The sequence below is a fragment of the Eleginops maclovinus genome, chromosome 8 (assembly GCF_036324505.1).
Source record: "Eleginops maclovinus isolate JMC-PN-2008 ecotype Puerto Natales chromosome 8, JC_Emac_rtc_rv5, whole genome shotgun sequence".
Taxonomy (NCBI): domain Eukaryota; kingdom Metazoa; phylum Chordata; class Actinopteri; order Perciformes; family Eleginopidae; genus Eleginops; species Eleginops maclovinus.
The window spans coordinates 4740615-4757514 of record NC_086356.1 but is presented as its reverse complement, the minus strand read 5'-3'; the positions used below and the strand labels follow the sequence as shown (position 1 = coordinate 4757514).

At 41.6% G+C, this 16900-nt stretch overlaps 1 protein-coding gene across 1 annotated transcript in view; it reads right to left on the bottom strand.

The window, feature by feature from the left end:
- The window catches only part of niban2a (niban apoptosis regulator 2a), a 25253-nt gene extending 8353 nt beyond the window's left edge, over positions 1-16900 (bottom strand). Inside the window, exons 1-6 of the mRNA XM_063889405.1 lie at positions 16658-16900; positions 11421-11551; positions 10275-10403; positions 10074-10179; positions 9253-9420; positions 2997-3112 (exon numbers count right to left, since the gene is read on the bottom strand). Of these exons, the coding sequence (XP_063745475.1) occupies positions 2997-3112; positions 9253-9420; positions 10074-10179; positions 10275-10403; positions 11421-11551; positions 16658-16712 (705 nt within the window). The 5' untranslated portion in view covers positions 16713-16900. The remainder of the gene's footprint in view (positions 1-2996; positions 3113-9252; positions 9421-10073; positions 10180-10274; positions 10404-11420; positions 11552-16657) is intronic.

Genomic DNA, 16900 nt, shown 5'->3' with positions numbered 1-16900 from the left:
ACCTCTGCGGCGAAACTGTAACACGTTGTGACCTTTATCATTGTTTATTTAGAATTGTATTGCTAGGCGAATAAGCTCGAACAAGCTCCATGATTGTTTTCTGAAGGAAATCATTCTGTGTGAGCCAATATCGTCGGGGTGTTGGTTGTTTCACGACCTCCAACAAGCTTTAAGCTAGTGGCCGGAGTTTGTCTATCCTCCGGTCCTTAGCCTGAGCGCACTGGGATCAGTAAGGTAGGCTAAGTGAACTATATTATGCTACTTATGATATTCTGGAGTATATTGAAAGTCTACTGTATCCTTTGTCTCAGTATGTTTATGTGGTTTTAAATATCAGTTAATTTTGTGAGAAAGAAAACACGGTGAAACCCACGTTGAACTGCGGTGCGCGTATATCATGCATTACGGTACAGGTGTTTTTATTAGACTGTACATCAGAATGTCCTGATATTCTCTGAGTGACTTTCTGAGGTGGCCTGCTACCACCCTGAAGTGAAATGAGTCTTTAATTATGGACATTATGGTTTTTCATTCGTTCTTCTCTAAAAAGGGACGATAACTCGTATAAGGGATTTCAATTTTGGGGGATTTATTTTGAAACCGTACATCAGAATGGCATGTTATTTCTGGAGTGACTTCCTGTGATGGCCTTTTATCAACACCAATTGAAATGAGTCTCCCAGTGGAAATGGAAATATCCATTTTATGATCGGATATGTCTATATCTTAGTATTCACTCAGTTATAATGTGGCAGTGAATTATAATTAATTTCATTATTTACATGATATTTCTTAATATTTTAGGTACGCTAAAGGCATATTTTTTATTGACGTAAGTAAGAATAATTTATTTTATTTTGAAGGCGGTTTGTACAGGCCTCTACCATAATGCTCAATGTTCAATTGTCATGCTGTAGCTCAGTAGGAAACACACAGGTGGTTGTAGTTTCAGTAATGATGGCGCAGTAATATTGAGAGTCCCATAACAACAGTTTAGCCCAGTAATACCAGGACCCAGAAAACCAAAGCAACACAATTTATTAACAGCCATAAATAATGTATATAAGCCTATTTTCATCTGCTGTAATTTCAAATTGAAAATGTATTCCATGAAAAGGCCTAGGCCTATGTTCTTGTTGTCAGCTGGCTTTATGTCTTTCCTTTTTAAGCTGCTATACCAGCTACCTATGTACTGCACTTTCATTTATTGTGGATTATATACTTTGGTGACATGCGCTGACATTTTTTATAAAATGTGTGATTATTTTGTACGTTATAGGCTAATCTGACATTGCACTGTAACTTTTATCCTGCGTTACAACTTTTATTCATGTATATCATACCTGTTGTGTTTATTTTATTATCTTTGCTTTTAAATGACTGTTAGCCTATCTTTTAAAAAGCTCAGTTTCTGCTTTATGTTTCCCCTGCTGGATTCATAAGGCTCATAGCTTCATACAGTTCCAATGTTCATCTGAAGCTTATTTTTTCCCCTTCTGTATTCGCATAATGAATTAAAAATCCACAGGAATGTCTGAAAGGGAGACGGTAGAAAATGGAAAAGTCTCTCACTGTATTGCCTGAAATACCCTCTATTTTCCCCTAAAATCGCTCATAGCAGTGTTATCTGCTCCAGTTCCAAATCTTTATTACATTTACAAATGTTCAACATGTTGAAGCCACTGTCATTTTTAGGGAAGTAGGTAGTCGTTTGGATACGGGCAGGAAACACGGGTGCTCTAAACACACAGAGCGACTATGAAGCAAGGAAGAGAAAGAGACTCATTCAGAAGGGAGTTGCCAATCAACTGTGTGTGTGTGTGTCTGTGTGTGTGTGTGTGTGTGTGTGTGTGTCTTTGCTGTTGCTGGTATTTTGAGGGGTGGGGTCTTGGTGCTGACCCTCCCTTTGAAGGTCTTGTGTAGGTGCACTCTACTGTGAAGAAAGGCTCTGTGTTCACAAAGTAAAGGAGTGTTTTCTTGAGCTATAGACACTAGGAAAAAGCTTTTCCCTGGAAAGCAGCTATGTGTCTTTGTCTGCCAATGTTTGTCAACTATTATTGGTGCCTCTCTATATGTTGAATCATGGCCATGAACTGAACTTTGGACAGGTACTCATGGGGAACTGTTTTGTATTTGTTCCGGAAAATCTCTTTTAACTTCACCTGCAGCAAATAAGCTCATAGAGGTGCAATATACTCAGTTTCAATAAAATAACAAAGCTGGTTATTTCTGAGAAGTGGTTGAAAAATGTCTCAGATTCTTTACTAAAATAAGAGTAGAAATTCTGTTCTCTAGTTAAATTCTTGAACTGAAAACGTTACTTGAGTAGAAGTAAAGAAGCAATATGTACTTCAAGTAGTAACCAACCAATTTATGCAAGAGCTTTTTTATGTAGTAGTTTGTCAACGTTGAGCCAGTTTCAGAGTCTTTTTAAAATACAGTTACATTAGTGGTACAGTACAGACCATATAAGCATGTCATTTGTTTGTATAGGCAATAACTAACTAAGTGTTTAAATAAAAACAGTGGAGTAAAAAGTTTGCTTCTGAAATGTAGTTGCGCAGAAGTATACTGGCCTAAAACAAATATTGCACTCAGGTGCTTATCCTCCTCTGCATTGCCTGGAAGTTGGCATCAAACATGAAGCAATGTGTAGAAGGTACACTTATAATAAATAACTTCAAATCTATTTTCATAATGTATCACTAACTTATTGATTCATGCAAAAATAACTGTTTTATTTCCTGTTGCCAGGCACTGATCGTGGACCAGCTGACTGCGAGGATGTCGTCGTCCTGCCGACGGATGACGGACATCATGAAAGGGCATCACCAGTAAGAGACCATGGTCACTTCAGTTACATTTGTGTATATGCACACATGTACATCATCGTATAGGCCTTGTGGACCAGTTTTCAGAAGTACAAATGCAGCTTTTTAAAGATCCAGCCTCTGAGCTGAGTCACAGCTTTATTAGGATGAATCTGAGGTGCTGACCTGTGGGGGCTTTCCGCACATCATATCCCAGGTCCCGTAGTTTCCTTTAGCTTGTCTGTAGAGTCTCACGGAGTCGGTGAAGGCTGGTGTCTGAACGTTGCAGTCCTCTGACAGACCTGTTGGGGCAGAGCAGATGCTTGGTAACGTTACAGAAACACAAACCCCCTCTTCTCTCTTTTGGATGCTTTTGCATGGTTTCTTTACATTGAAGTGAGGTCTCAGAATGCTCAATCAGTCAATGGATGTTTTCTTTCTAAGAGAGGAATAATTTCATAGCTTTTCTGTAGAATCTTTAAGTCATTTCTGAAAGTCTCATTTTGGCCTGCGGTGCATTCAGTAACAGCTGCTGGAGACTAAGACAACACACACACTGGTGGGCCCTGTCACACACAGTTGTGTCATCCCTCAAAACAGGAAGATGCTGGTTTGGTAGACGACTGAATTTATGTGGTTGCCCTGGTTACTGCCACTCCCTGCGGAAAGGACAATAGGAGCAGCTCACAAAGTGCTCGGCAACACGTGTGTGTTTTTAGGAAGTTGGTTCTGTTATGTGGTTGTGTTCCAGTGATGAAAATACATCACTACTCTGCATCAGTCAAGGCCGCAGCACAAGTCCTGCATCCGTTACAACGGAGCGCAAACAGGTGGAATAAAACATCCCTATAATTAGCCGCTCGTCCTTCAGAGCAGTTCTTCTTTTAAATAAAAGCGACTGATGCTTCAGACGCTTTTCCTCATGTGGCAACAAGAGGCAGTGCTTCTGACGCAGAAATGTGTAATTAAAGGGTAGGTTTGCTGTTCATAGCCCGTATCGAAATGGTGATGGTTAATAATATCACACAACTTCAACAAAACACAAAGACGTATTGATGTTAGCAGGAACCAACTAACATTAGCTGTTAGCTGTAAGCAGCCTTTAACAGAGGCGTCAGAGACAGGCGTTGTGGTGCGTTTAAGCAGCATTAGTGGAAGGAAACTTGAATAAATACAGGTGTGTGTACATTACAAGGGATTTACTGTTCTGTTTCGCACCTTGGTATTAATTTGGGTATTTGAGTTGAACTGGCATTTGTACTCCCTATACTACATTTCTGGTATTGTGACAGCTGTAGTTGAATATAATGTGAGGTCTTTTAATGCAGACGCATAAATGTGTGTGTCCTTCCTGCTGGAGTCTCCATCAAGTTGTTTTGTCTGTGGCTGTACGTCTGTGACTCAGATGAGGCTGACAAAGACAGGAAGTGACCAATGAGTGAGGCAGGGGGAGAGGTAGAGCAAGACAGGAAGCAGTCTCAGCTCCAGCTCACTAACTCTTTGCTGACAGGCTCATGTGTTAGCTTGTTTTAGCTCACATTTTCCTGAGAATTTCTTGGACACTAGGGTTAGAGGTGCAGTGGGAAGATAAGAGCACAGACAGCAGCCATGTTGGCAGATGACCAGCCGACATTTGGAGGTGAAATTCATTGAAAAGTGTCTGAGAGACCCGACAGCAAGCTGGCTTATTGTAGTAGACATTCGATGCCCACAACAGAAAATAAGCACTTTTACCGAGCAGTTTTCCTCACAAATGAACTTGGATTTGGAACAAAATATGGTTAACTCAAGTTGTAGACCATAGCTAACTCACTGACTCCATGGCAACATTATACTTCCTGTTTTGTATCCGTCTTACAGGAGAATTAGCAACAGGCATAGCAAACCCAACTCCTTCTTTAAAAGCTTTAAAGCAAACTTTAAGTCTCACTCTATGTTTTTGTTGCTTATGTTTGCTTTCTAACTGTAACAGGAACACAGCACATGTATATCATGGAGCTAAGTGGGTGATGATGGACTGCTGCTCAAAATCTGCATCCTGTTGTTGAGAATGTGACCGGGAGAAAGCGAAACTAAGAACAGTCTAAGCCCCCACCTGGAATTTATAGTTATAGTAAATAAGAATTGAATCTTTACAAAAATCAGTGTGTTTACCAATGGCCTGGCACTGGTGTGTGACCCGGGGGCTGGGTACCACTGGGCTACACTATTCAGTGTTTGTGGTGAACAGTTTTCAGGCTTTTCTGTGGCCGGGTCTCCAGTGTGAAATGCCTGAAAGCCCTTCTACATTCTCAGTCTGTTGCTCACTCGCAAAGAAATGTCCTGCTGCTGCCAGGAGAAAAAGGAAATTATGTTTTGAGGATCTGCCATGCCTGTAAACCACTACACATTCTCCCTGCATCTGAACCAAGCTAGATCAAGGAACAGATTAGTTTCTCTGCCCTGTGTGTGTGTGTGTGTGTGTACTGTGTATAAATAGAACATGTGGCAGCACTTACCACGGTCTCTTTATTTGAGGCATTTCCCTCCCTGCCTTGCTCACCACACTCTGGTTGGTGGGATTTGAGTAGCAGCGTTCCCAGGCCTTCACATCCACAAATGTTTGTGTGTGTGTGTGTGTTGCTCTTGAGTTAAATATATTTGACATTTAAAACCTTTTAAGCATTTGGATGTCAAATACTGTCTCTTTTGAGTTCCACTAAAGGCCACCTGCAGGTTTAAACACATTCCTCAGCCCGACATGCATGAGTAGCATTTTCCCATATGGTGCTGCGGTCCTATGGAAGCAGCCAAACCCACAGTAGAATAAATACTCACTGAAACATACCATCAACCGCAGACATCACAAACAAACACATGACTGAACAAGACAACGATTGGAGCAGATGCTGCCTCATGTACCAACTATGTGAAACCCTGTATTGCTTTAGTTTTTGTGTAAGTATGTACTGTATATTGTGTAGAGTACATAAAGGAACCATATATCATGCTGAGAGGCACCCTGCTTTGCTGCTGACAGGCCGTTAACCCGCCTTGAATATACGTCTATCATGCTTCGAGTGTGCCCACTGCAGGTCTCTTCTTGCTGAGCGTAACGAGTCTGAGGTCTGCGGATCAGAGCAGAGGGCTGCTGTGGGGGTGGAGACTGTGAATGATGGTTCTCTAGGGTCCACGGAGCAGCTCGGTGCAGTCTCTGATGTGATGCAGCAGCAGCCTGGACTGCTGCGCAAACTGACCCAATCTTAAAGGCTAAAATCCAATTGTTGTGCCGCCCTACAGGTGAGAGCACTAAATGTTTTTTTCATGATCAAATAATCCCTTAGTTGTTAGTAGATGATTTGTAAAAGCCATAGAAAAGCCTCAGATGATGTCCTCATAATGCTTGTATTGCTTAACAGTTCCAAACCAAAACATGTACAGTATATTTATATACATTTACTCACATTTTAGAAGCTGGAGGTAAAACACTGTTTGCTAATCTTGTTTATACTCCTACTACTAAATAACGCTGACAGGTGTTGATGTTTCATATTTTGTTGATGAGTCATTAACATGTTAAACTAATTGCTTCAGTAATTCATGAAGTTCATGATGAGTCTAACCGGAACACAATAATATCCCTGGAGACTTTCTGCGTGGCCTGTGGCTTTATGGAAACTTCAGTTTGTGTCTACTGGGTCTAATGTCGGTCAACATTTTACTCACCAGGTTAATTATAGAACTATGGAGACATTGTGAGTGTTTAAAATCTATAACTACACACATTTAAACAGTACCTTTTATTCTACAATCTGTATTTTGTGAGGGTGTATCAGGTTTGCTGGTCGTCCTGATGCAACTAATTGTCATTTTGTGCAGTACAGCGGTGAGGTCATCCGCTGACTCAGCTGATTAAGTGGTTGCTTTGCAAACGATGCTGTTAAGCTAATGCAAAGCAGCAGTTCATAACTTTATCAGGTTGCTCATGAGGACGAAACAACCATAGCTTTAGTGGATGCAAATGCATCTTCAGTGCGTCAGTGTAAACATTTAACTTGTGGTTTTTACTTATCACAGCCAGCTGAACAGTGTCAGTGTCAAACTGAAGAGCTGCTTTGCATGGAGCTTCTGTGCTCCTCGTTTATTCTTCCTGGGCAAAGCAGTAGTTAATGCAACATGACTGCCATGCTCTATAAAGAATTACAAGTGTTAAATGTGGTAGTCAATTCCCACTTGATTGTATGAGCAAAGTTTTTGTCAAATCTCAAATGGTATCCACTTACACAATAACAAAAAGTGTTTCAATCGCAGCACATCCAGCAAGTGTGTGTGTGTGTGTGTGTGGGGGGGGGGGCAGAGGTCAGGCTGTCGAACCTTTTATCACCCCGAGGAAAGGTCTTTCCCAGCTCTGGTTTTCCTCCCAACACGCAGAGGTGAGACTGGGCGGGTCTTCATAGGCCAAACACATGAATGCCAACCAACACCGACACACCAGCCATGGCGACAGTAAAACAGCAACACACTCTGTTCATTACAACATACTTCTGCAGCCCAGCCTCACAGCTGGAATGCACGGCAGGCAGAGACTCTGGCTTTTACCAAGCATGTCTGAACAGGTAGTGTTGGGAAGTAACGGTTGAGCCTGATGCGTGCAGAGAGAGGCCGCTTTTGTTTGACAGCCAGAAAATGTGTGCACTGAAGTTGGGGTTTTAGACCAACACGCTCATTGATTGGATAAATGATCCTCTGTGTTTTTTCTCCTTTATGTGTTTGAATACTGACGACAGACAGCTGCTGGCATTCATGCCCTGCAGTTGGCATAAGTGCAAAACAAAGTTGAATCTGGTCGAGCAACTTTGCCAGCCCGGTGATGAGCTGAGATCAGGTGTGTTGTTTGATCTGATAGCATCTCAGGCAGTGTGGCTTTATTGCTCCTACAGGATTGTTTAGATTTGAACTTGCGGTGAAATTATTTAGACAAACTATTGAATGCCTGTTTGCATCTTCTGCGGAGTGATGGACTGCTGCTGACTTGATGACAACGACTCCGCCCTATACTTCATGATCCACCCTAACAATCCCTTAAAGCACAATTACAGATAGTAGAGCCATGCATTAGCTTTCATCTGAGGATAGCTGTTGAAGCCTTAAAGCTCACACTCAACAATACCAACAGCATTATAATTATGTGTGCACACTGGTGCACACCCAGAGGCATGTAAAACCACAAGCTTGTGTGCTTGAAAATTAGGGTCAGCTAAGGTAACGTCTTTGTGGATAAAACCTTCCGGGTACTAAAAACGATGAAAGTCAGCACCAAGAAGTATTTATCATTCCTAAAAGTTAATGAATCGTCTTTTTTTGAATAAACTTAAGCTAAAATGATTCACTTAAAAACAGAATTTACCAGATACGTTTAATATCTTTACATTTTCTATAATGCAGAGAGGTGTTAGGTTTCACAATGTAAGGTGGTTACAGTATTTTCTTTGGAGAGTGCTACAATATAGTCAATACTTTAAAGACATGTTCAATTTATGAATGAATACTTTAAAGATATCTACACTGTATCTACAATCTCTGTAAAGGTGCCTTTGCAGCCAGCAGGATCAAAACAAGCCCAATCACGTTGGTAACCGCAGCAGTTGTATTTTGTTTATCACTGAATCTCTGCAGTTTTTTCCCCCATGGTTCTTGCTCATTCTGATTCTCTCTGCCTCTAGTCTATATATATCACACTGAAGGTGATATCACACATATGCGTTAAACAAAGGCAGCTAAAGCGCGTGTAAGTGGAATATAACGCAATAAAACCTTGGCATATAGTTTGAAGTCAACGCGTGATGTAGCACCAAAGATTTGAAAGAAGGCCAATCAAATACAGCTTTAGATTCTTCTACACTAAATTGTCATGCCAAGCCAAGAGAAACAGAATGACAACATGCACAAATGAATTGCATTTTGTTGGCACGTATGCCTTCTGTTTTTCAACACAATGACACGAGTCATCCCGCAACGAGAGACAGTTACAGCAGACGAAGAGTAGTTCCCCCCCAAACAAATAACTACATATGTGCAACCAATGCACAACGCAGTCTTCAAAATGCCATCACATCACAAAGAAACCCGGCACTTGTATAATGGTGAAATGCCCAAAGCTTATCCCTAAATATGGACAAATGAGAAATAAAACACAAATAAAAGCCTGATTTTAAAGATCCAACAACACCTCTTGCTGTAACCAGGAATAATAACCGATCAGCCAGCTCATTCAGATGGCATGTAAAGGCTTCACGTTGTGACACACACACTCACACACACCCTCATCTGATCAGCCAAAAAACGTATTGAGCATAGAGGGGCATCGTCAAGAGAGTTACTGTAGTGCTCTTCATGTCCTCTGTACAACTGAACATAGCAATTTAATGTGTGTGTGTGTGTGTGTGTGTGTGTGTGTTGTTACCGTTGTTACTGTGTCTGACACAGTCCTGCAGTACTGCGTGCCACTTCTTCTGCTCCTTCTCTGTCATCACACAGAAGTAGTGGTGGCGGGCGTACGGGTGCCACAGGATGAGGGGGAACTGGCTCGCACACTTGATGAAAGGACTAGTCGCCACTTTGGCTTTGATACCTACAACATGATGGAAGGAGAATGAGACACTACAGGATTTAGAAAGTGCTTTACAGGCAAAGTTAGCATTGAAGATCTCCCTCGACAAAAAGCAATTGGATTGTTTTGTTGGATTACAGAACATACACAAAGGATCATTGCCAAATCTTGACTCCACAAGTTTTAAAGCGTAAATTGCAGTCTCTTAAAGTAAAGGGCTAACATTAGGCCATCAAATTACATGATGGTGTGACTTGATGTCACCACCGCTAAGCTGAAGCTGGCCTGATGACGTTTAGGAGTTTCATTTAGTCACTTGTTGGCAACCTCTGTTTTCCTGACACAAAGATGCTTCACACAGTCATGGGTGGGGTATTTACTGACGCATTTCCTGTCGTAGATAAAGAGTCAACATCTCTTCAGCTAACGTTAACCACAGATCCATTAATAACCCATAGACATCATGACAAGGGGGCAGGAAGAGGTAAAATGCTAATTCATTTCCAGGTTTTAGGACTCATTCCTGCACCATGTTCAGTCTTGGCCTACAATTTAAAATAAATAATATTGATTCAACACTCAGCCAAAATTCAATGCATGAAGTCCAGATTCATATATATAAACCACTTTTAGTCATGATTCATTATTTTCTCCATCTGTCATTTCCTACGTACCTGGCAGACTGGTGTTAATCAGCTCCATGTATTCCTCCATCGAGGTCAGCGCCTTGTACCCCGCACAGTTGATAGATACTTTCGGGTGGAGGCCCCGATCATGTGACTGTTGGAAAGATGGCACAAGATATGCCAAGCTGTTTTAACACAAGGTCCCAAATATCACCAAATGGGACACATGTTTGGTCGACTTGCACTCACTGTTTTGCTCTCATAGAGGCCGACGATGTAGCTGTTCGGCACGGACACAAAGCGATTCCTCCACTTCCGACTCTCCTCCTGATACTGATACAGACTCCCAGAGAAGATGGAGTGGCCTGCTAAAGGGTCCTGAAAAATCAGAGAGACGTCCAGCACTTTAGAATAAGCCATATTTAAATGCATATTATCTCGTGACACAGATCTGACATTCTTTTTGCATTAGCTCTTTTTAAACTAATCAGAAGGCGTGTTGTTTAGTTGGTGTTTACTCCAGGAAACACACCACCCACTTTGATTTCCAAGTCTTCCTGTCAGGGATCAAATAATACTGTGACTTTGCTCAGAGAGGAAGGAGACAGGAGGGAGTGGCCCATCACAAACATAAAGAGGCTCTTGTGTTGTACAAAATGTTTGCTGCTGTTTGTTTTCTTGAAAGGTTTGAATTATCTGTAGATATTGTGTGAATCTGCTGTTAATGCCACATAAATGCTTTCAGTAAAATAACTTTGAATAACGGTAAAAGGGGAATATGCAAATGAGGCACCCCCCTTCATAAGAGCAAGAAGTTAACCAACAGACCAAACTAGCCTTGTAGTTTCTGATATGTTTATATGTATTTATTTGCGTTAATTCACACATGCATAATATTCACGTCTGCCTTAAGTGCACACACAAGCAGCTTTCCTGTGACAGTGCAGAGAGCAGATGAACTGCCAGAATAGCATCCAAACAGCATCTCTGTTCATGTGTGAAATGTGCTCCACTTCCCCTTCGCTGATTGAAAATGTGAACAAATGGGACCTTCAGTGCGCCTGCTTACCACAAAGATGAGAGGAGTACAAAAAGTGGTGGAGCAGACTCTCCTGTTAGGGAATGCGCTGGTACATAGACTCAATAATGAGCTTGTTCATGCTTTAAAAATGTATCCCTGTTTTCTGTCTGTCACGAACAAAGCTTGCATTGCTGCTCGTTTGTGTTGTGTATAAACCTTACTATAGTAAACTCACCTTACTATAGTCCACAACACTGCAAGCATTTGAAATGGGTGGATGCCACATACTTTCTTTTCTTTGTACATCTTTTATAATTCTATTCATTAAACAATTATGAACCTGTCCTTTATAACTGATACAATGCAGGTCTTGCCTTCCTGTGGAGCAGCTGCGACTGCGGTCCTCCTCCTCCTTCTATCTCAAAGCGAACGCTGTTGAACAAGGCGACTGCGTACTGCTGCTCGTACACGTCACTGAAGTCTCTGATCACGCTTCCGGTCCAATCTGCAGGACGACACACAGACAGACATGAGGTCAGGAAACACACATGACATTAGAGGTTAGCTGTTTTAAGATAAAATTGAGTCCTTTTGAAGAGAAACCTCAAAAAGAAAGCTCCAATAATATCGTACAAGTTCATTTGGAAGGTCCTAAGTCAGTAAGGAATATATTGAGGCCTTTCCAATTATACAATAACATGTCTGATTGCTACATGAATCTCTAAGGATGATTTCATCAACTCTTATTTTTATTTTTCTCAATAGTAGCTGGAGCTGCTATTCTCCTTTGGACATACGCACTTAAATGAGGTCTCAGACAGGCCACAACCTCCACTGCTGCTCTCAGCTCTTTATGAAAATTGCCGTAGTAAAATGTGTGCAGCACAGCAAGAGATAACTGTACTATCAGCACTGTTCCTTCATATTGTGGCTGTCTGGCACAGCCCTGTCATTAGTCAAACTTAAGGGATGGAAAGATTTTGCATAGTTAAAATACTGTGGAGTTCAAGTCTTACATGGATATTTTAAACCCACGAATCCATGTTATTTTCACCGCACCATTCAATCAAATAGAAACCTCTTGATGCATTGTGCGACTTATGATTGGACCAAAGTTTGAAGACGTCATCTTAGAAGTATTTTCAGTCATAATCAATACTGAAAGGGTGAGATGAAGCCCTCATACCCTCTAAACTTTAGAGGGTATCTAATGAATCAATGTTTTCCTGTTCTACTTAAATCCTTTCCACACCTTGACTCAGCGTTTATTTTCCCAAACTGTCCCAGACTAAATGGTCCAAGAACCTGCAGAAGAGGAAATGAGTTTTTCCCATATTACAATGCTGGAAAAAAGGTCACTTCGTAAGCTGATCAGTGTGTTTGTTTCAGTCAGCGGCGGACGGTGATGCCTATGATCTGTTTTAGGGAAGGGGCAGGAAGGAGAGAGCCGGCATGCAGTGGGAGAGCAGGAAGGAAAGAGCTGACAGGACAGGATGGACGGGGAATGTGGAGGAGACAGGAGACAGGGACACAAACGTATTAAAAACACTGTGTCATCGCAGGAGGAGGTAGGTGGACGGATTAGAGGAAAGAGAGCTTAGACAAATAACCCTCCAAGAATTCCCTGTTAAAGGGACCTTGATACTTTTTTGATAACAACCAATATGTATACCAGGTCTGGGCTACATATGTAACAGACTAACGGGGCTCATGTGTGCAAAGAGTTGGTACTTTCCACTGGTTGTCTTGATGTGCCAAAGTCAGCAAACTGGATGATTGTACACGGACAGCCTTTTTGGGCACTTGGGAACAAAGACCACATCATAAATCACACACTCAGTTCTCCGTCTTAACCTGTATAGCCACGGGAAAAAGCTCTAGTACATCCCTCCATCTACCTCACAAGAGAACCTTCAAGAAAATGACAACATCATAATCTTGAGAAGGGGCCCTCTTTCTCATTTTTTAAGTGAATGATTTCACAAAAACCCGTATCTTACAGGGCTAACGAACACCTTGGTTTTATATTTAATGTTCTGCCAGTTTCCGGGGGCCGGGCTCAGTAAAATAGTTTAGAAGTTCCTCTCTTTAGGGACACTTTCCAGCTCTTCCTGGGTGATTGTGAGGCGTTCCCCAAATACATGAGATAAACTGTTTTATTTTGGGTCTACCCTGAGCAGTTGTTGTTCTCCAAAGAGAGGCCCCCTTATCTCTAATTTGAATCCAGCCCCCTATGGAGGAAACTCTTTGAGGAGGACCAAAGCTCATGACCACAGTTGAGGGTTGGAAATCACATCAAGTGCTAAACCAAAACGTTTCTGTCTGGCTTTGCTCCCTCTTTACCGCAATGCCTGTCTTACTGCTGATGCTGCACCAATCTGCCTCTCGAACCCATGCTCCCTTTAAACTTCACTTATGAACTAAATATGCAAACTCCTTTTTTCGGGGCAGCAACTCATTCTCAACTTTAAGGAAGCTACCATTATCTGGCAGAGAATCAAGACCTCAGACTTGGAGGTGGTGACTTTCATCTCAACCCCTTCACATCCGACTGCAAACCGCCCATTGCATGATGAAGATAACGGTCTGATGAAGCCAACAGAACCACTTAATCTGGAATCAGCAGCAATTCACAGGTCCCAAAACCAGACACTCTCCTCCCCCCCAGCTGCGCCTTGATATCCTATCTATGAAAATCACAAACAGAATTGAAGAGACTGAAACATATTGGGGGGGTTCTCAGTTCCCCCTCACTACACATTTTGGTTTACTAGGCGGTCTGTCCGGCTCTGACTGGTTTCTGTGTTTGATTGATCTGCTTGCTACTCTCTTGGCTCAAGTGTCAAAGACAAGCTGCAGATATGAGGACACCACTCATGGTTTTCTGGTACGATGTCATATGGTGTCGATCATCCTATGGTCCAACAGCAACAGCTGGCAAATAATTCCCAGAACAAAGCCACCAGTCGGGATCAGATGGGGAAGGCCGTGGTTCCTACACAGGCTTCAAAGTTAACCAGGTGGCAGGCATGTGAGGGCTAACTACTGGTAGACTGGCTCCAGGGAACCAGGACTTGTAGGGTCGGGTTATTTGATGGTATATAAAACAGTATAGAGAAGTCTCACTGGTAAGGATTAAGCAATCTTTAAGCTATTTATTTTAGAATATCAAGCAAATTAATACATATTTTAGCTTTTAAGAAAAAAAACCATCAATGGACACATCTATTAAGTTGAACAGAGAACAAGGCAAAGAGGATGCACTTTCTTTGTGTTTACGACAGTTTGACTCGAATGTTGCACATCCCGGTTGTCCAGTTACACTTTCTGCATGCATGGTCCCAGCTACACAAACAGCATCTCTTAGCGTCTATTCAAACAGCTGTGAGGAGTTTTTCACACAGCCCGATTTGAGCTAAACAGCTTTAAATGTTGTTTAAAAAAACATTATTTATTGTTGGTAACCAATCAAATGCATGTCTGAAGTGTACTGTGTTGACACTACGGGCTCGTGTTGTCAGCGTCTTTCACTGCCTTTGGATTTCATCTTAAATGTGCAGTCTTGTTCTTTGACACTTGGTTATGAAACATCTTCCCGATGGTTTGATCACTTGTAGATTGTAGACAAACAAGCGCTCAACCTCGTCTCTGAGTTCATATTGCGCATGTGTTGCGTGGGCTCATAAGGGAGGAGGACATTTGGTGGGAATGTTTGTGGAGTGACGATGAAGAAATCACCTTGTTGGGAGGTACACTCTCCAAACACAACTCCCAATGTAGAAATGCTGAGTCGCTTTTACTCACTTCCATTCTCCCACACTCACTCACATACACACTCATTTAAGGCCATGCTATTTGTTATGGTATGCATGTGTACATGGCTTCACTCATGCAAGACGAGAGCAAAGATCTGTAGATACTGCAGAGAATGAGAGGGTGTGTGAGAGCCAGACAGCAGTTTGAGCATTTGATCTTATGACATGTTTCTACCCGCTTTACCTCTGCAGTTTCACTCATTATGTTGTCCTCCCCCTCTGACTCATCTCTTCAAGTGTAGTTTATTCTCAGCCCATCTCATAAGCAGAACATATTGCAAAATCTTTGCTATTCTGGCAGAGAACTGGAACTGACTGGCTCTGCTCAGATTTTATTGGTCTTACTTTTCTCACACTTTTAGACATGTTTTTGACACTTTAGTTGGATCCATTTATTGTTGAGGAATGTGAGGCAGTAGGAGCTTTAGAAAACCTTTTGAGATGACCTTTTTCCCATCTCACTCTTCACAGGACTTCGAGTAAACTTTGATGCTCACATCTTTAAACTGTGTTTACTTTTTAGCTTATTCTGAATCTGACAGGCTGCATATGCCTTGAGTTTTAGATGCCTATCTTTTGTAAAAGTTACGACGGAGTCATTCAATTATAAGGCAGCAAAAATGATCCTATATGAACTGTTTCATTAATTAAATAACTATTTAGTCGATGTGAAAAAGTCGTGTCAAAATGCTGCTGCAAATATTTACCTTAATGCTATTTTCTGTCATTATCAATCCAAAATTCCCTCATGATTAAATTAGATATAAAACAGGAAAAAGCAGAGCTCATATCAGGCTTGTGTCTGGTTTAAAACACAGTGTTATTATTTATGAAATACTACACTCTTTTTTTCAGATGCACAATACATAAAAATACCAGAAACCTCCATCTCAAGAGCCAGCTTCTCACAATGTAATTATTCCTATTTCAAACTTTTTTTCTGAGAGTTTTTCTTTCTGATTTGCGAGAAACATCAACCAAACCCAGTGCCTGAACTTCAAGAACATCACTTTTGGTTTCCCGGAAGAGGTTTCCTCAATGCAAGCATGTGTGCCTTGCACGCAGGCACACATGCCCACAAAAACAATGTAAAGAGAAAAATCTGAACAAGCCAGGCTAATCACTTTTTTCTTGAGAACTTTTAGATGTTGGACCCATGCCAAACTGCTTTTAGCTATGACACACTATAATTTCAAGAATGCATACAGATCCATGGACGTGTTTCAGTTTCTGCTCCCATGCCTTGTTGAAATAACCACACAGACCTGCACAGATCACAGTGGGAGGCTGGAGCAATCTGAGCCTTAAATAGCAGTCGGTCCAAAACTTATACAAACATGCTCCCCTCTGGGAAACCTACTTATTATCTCTGAGTAATAGGCCTGCAGCAGAGATCGGATTCAATCGGTGAAACAGTTCAAGGAAACTAAGCAACAATGCTCTATCAATGAGAGGCTTTGTCCTAGATGGAACGGGAAAGTGACACTTGCCGAGTGTGACTTGCTTTTATCAACAAAAAAAATACTGCAGTTAATTTAATGTGTTTTAACACCACATACAGTATTGGGAAGTGTAAGTAGGATATAATATTTGGATAACTTCAAAGACTCTTTATTTGAAAGGTGAAATGTAAGACTTCTTTTTAATAATACTCCTACTGGAGGATTAAACACACTTTATGACGTTGTTTCAAACTTTCATGATCTGCAAGTTTTGGATATGAATGAAATAACTTTTACTGAACTTGAACAAAGTGTCTATAATAGTCCTTCAGTTGTAGCTCCTCTCTCCCTTACCTGTTATCATCTCCCTCTTGCTCTCATCCAGGTGAGAGGAAACCACGTCCCCCATGGTTACAGGAGAGCCAAGTGCGCGCAAGTATCCGAGTTAAAATAGTTCTTTAAGTAATCTTTCTAGTAGTCTCCACAATCCGCTGGTAAAATCACTTTCCTCCACGGCTGTGGCGCTGCTGCGTGTCTTCTCTCCCGCTGTAAGGAGGGAGGACTGCGGCGAGGTGACGACTCCCGGCCGGTGAGGAG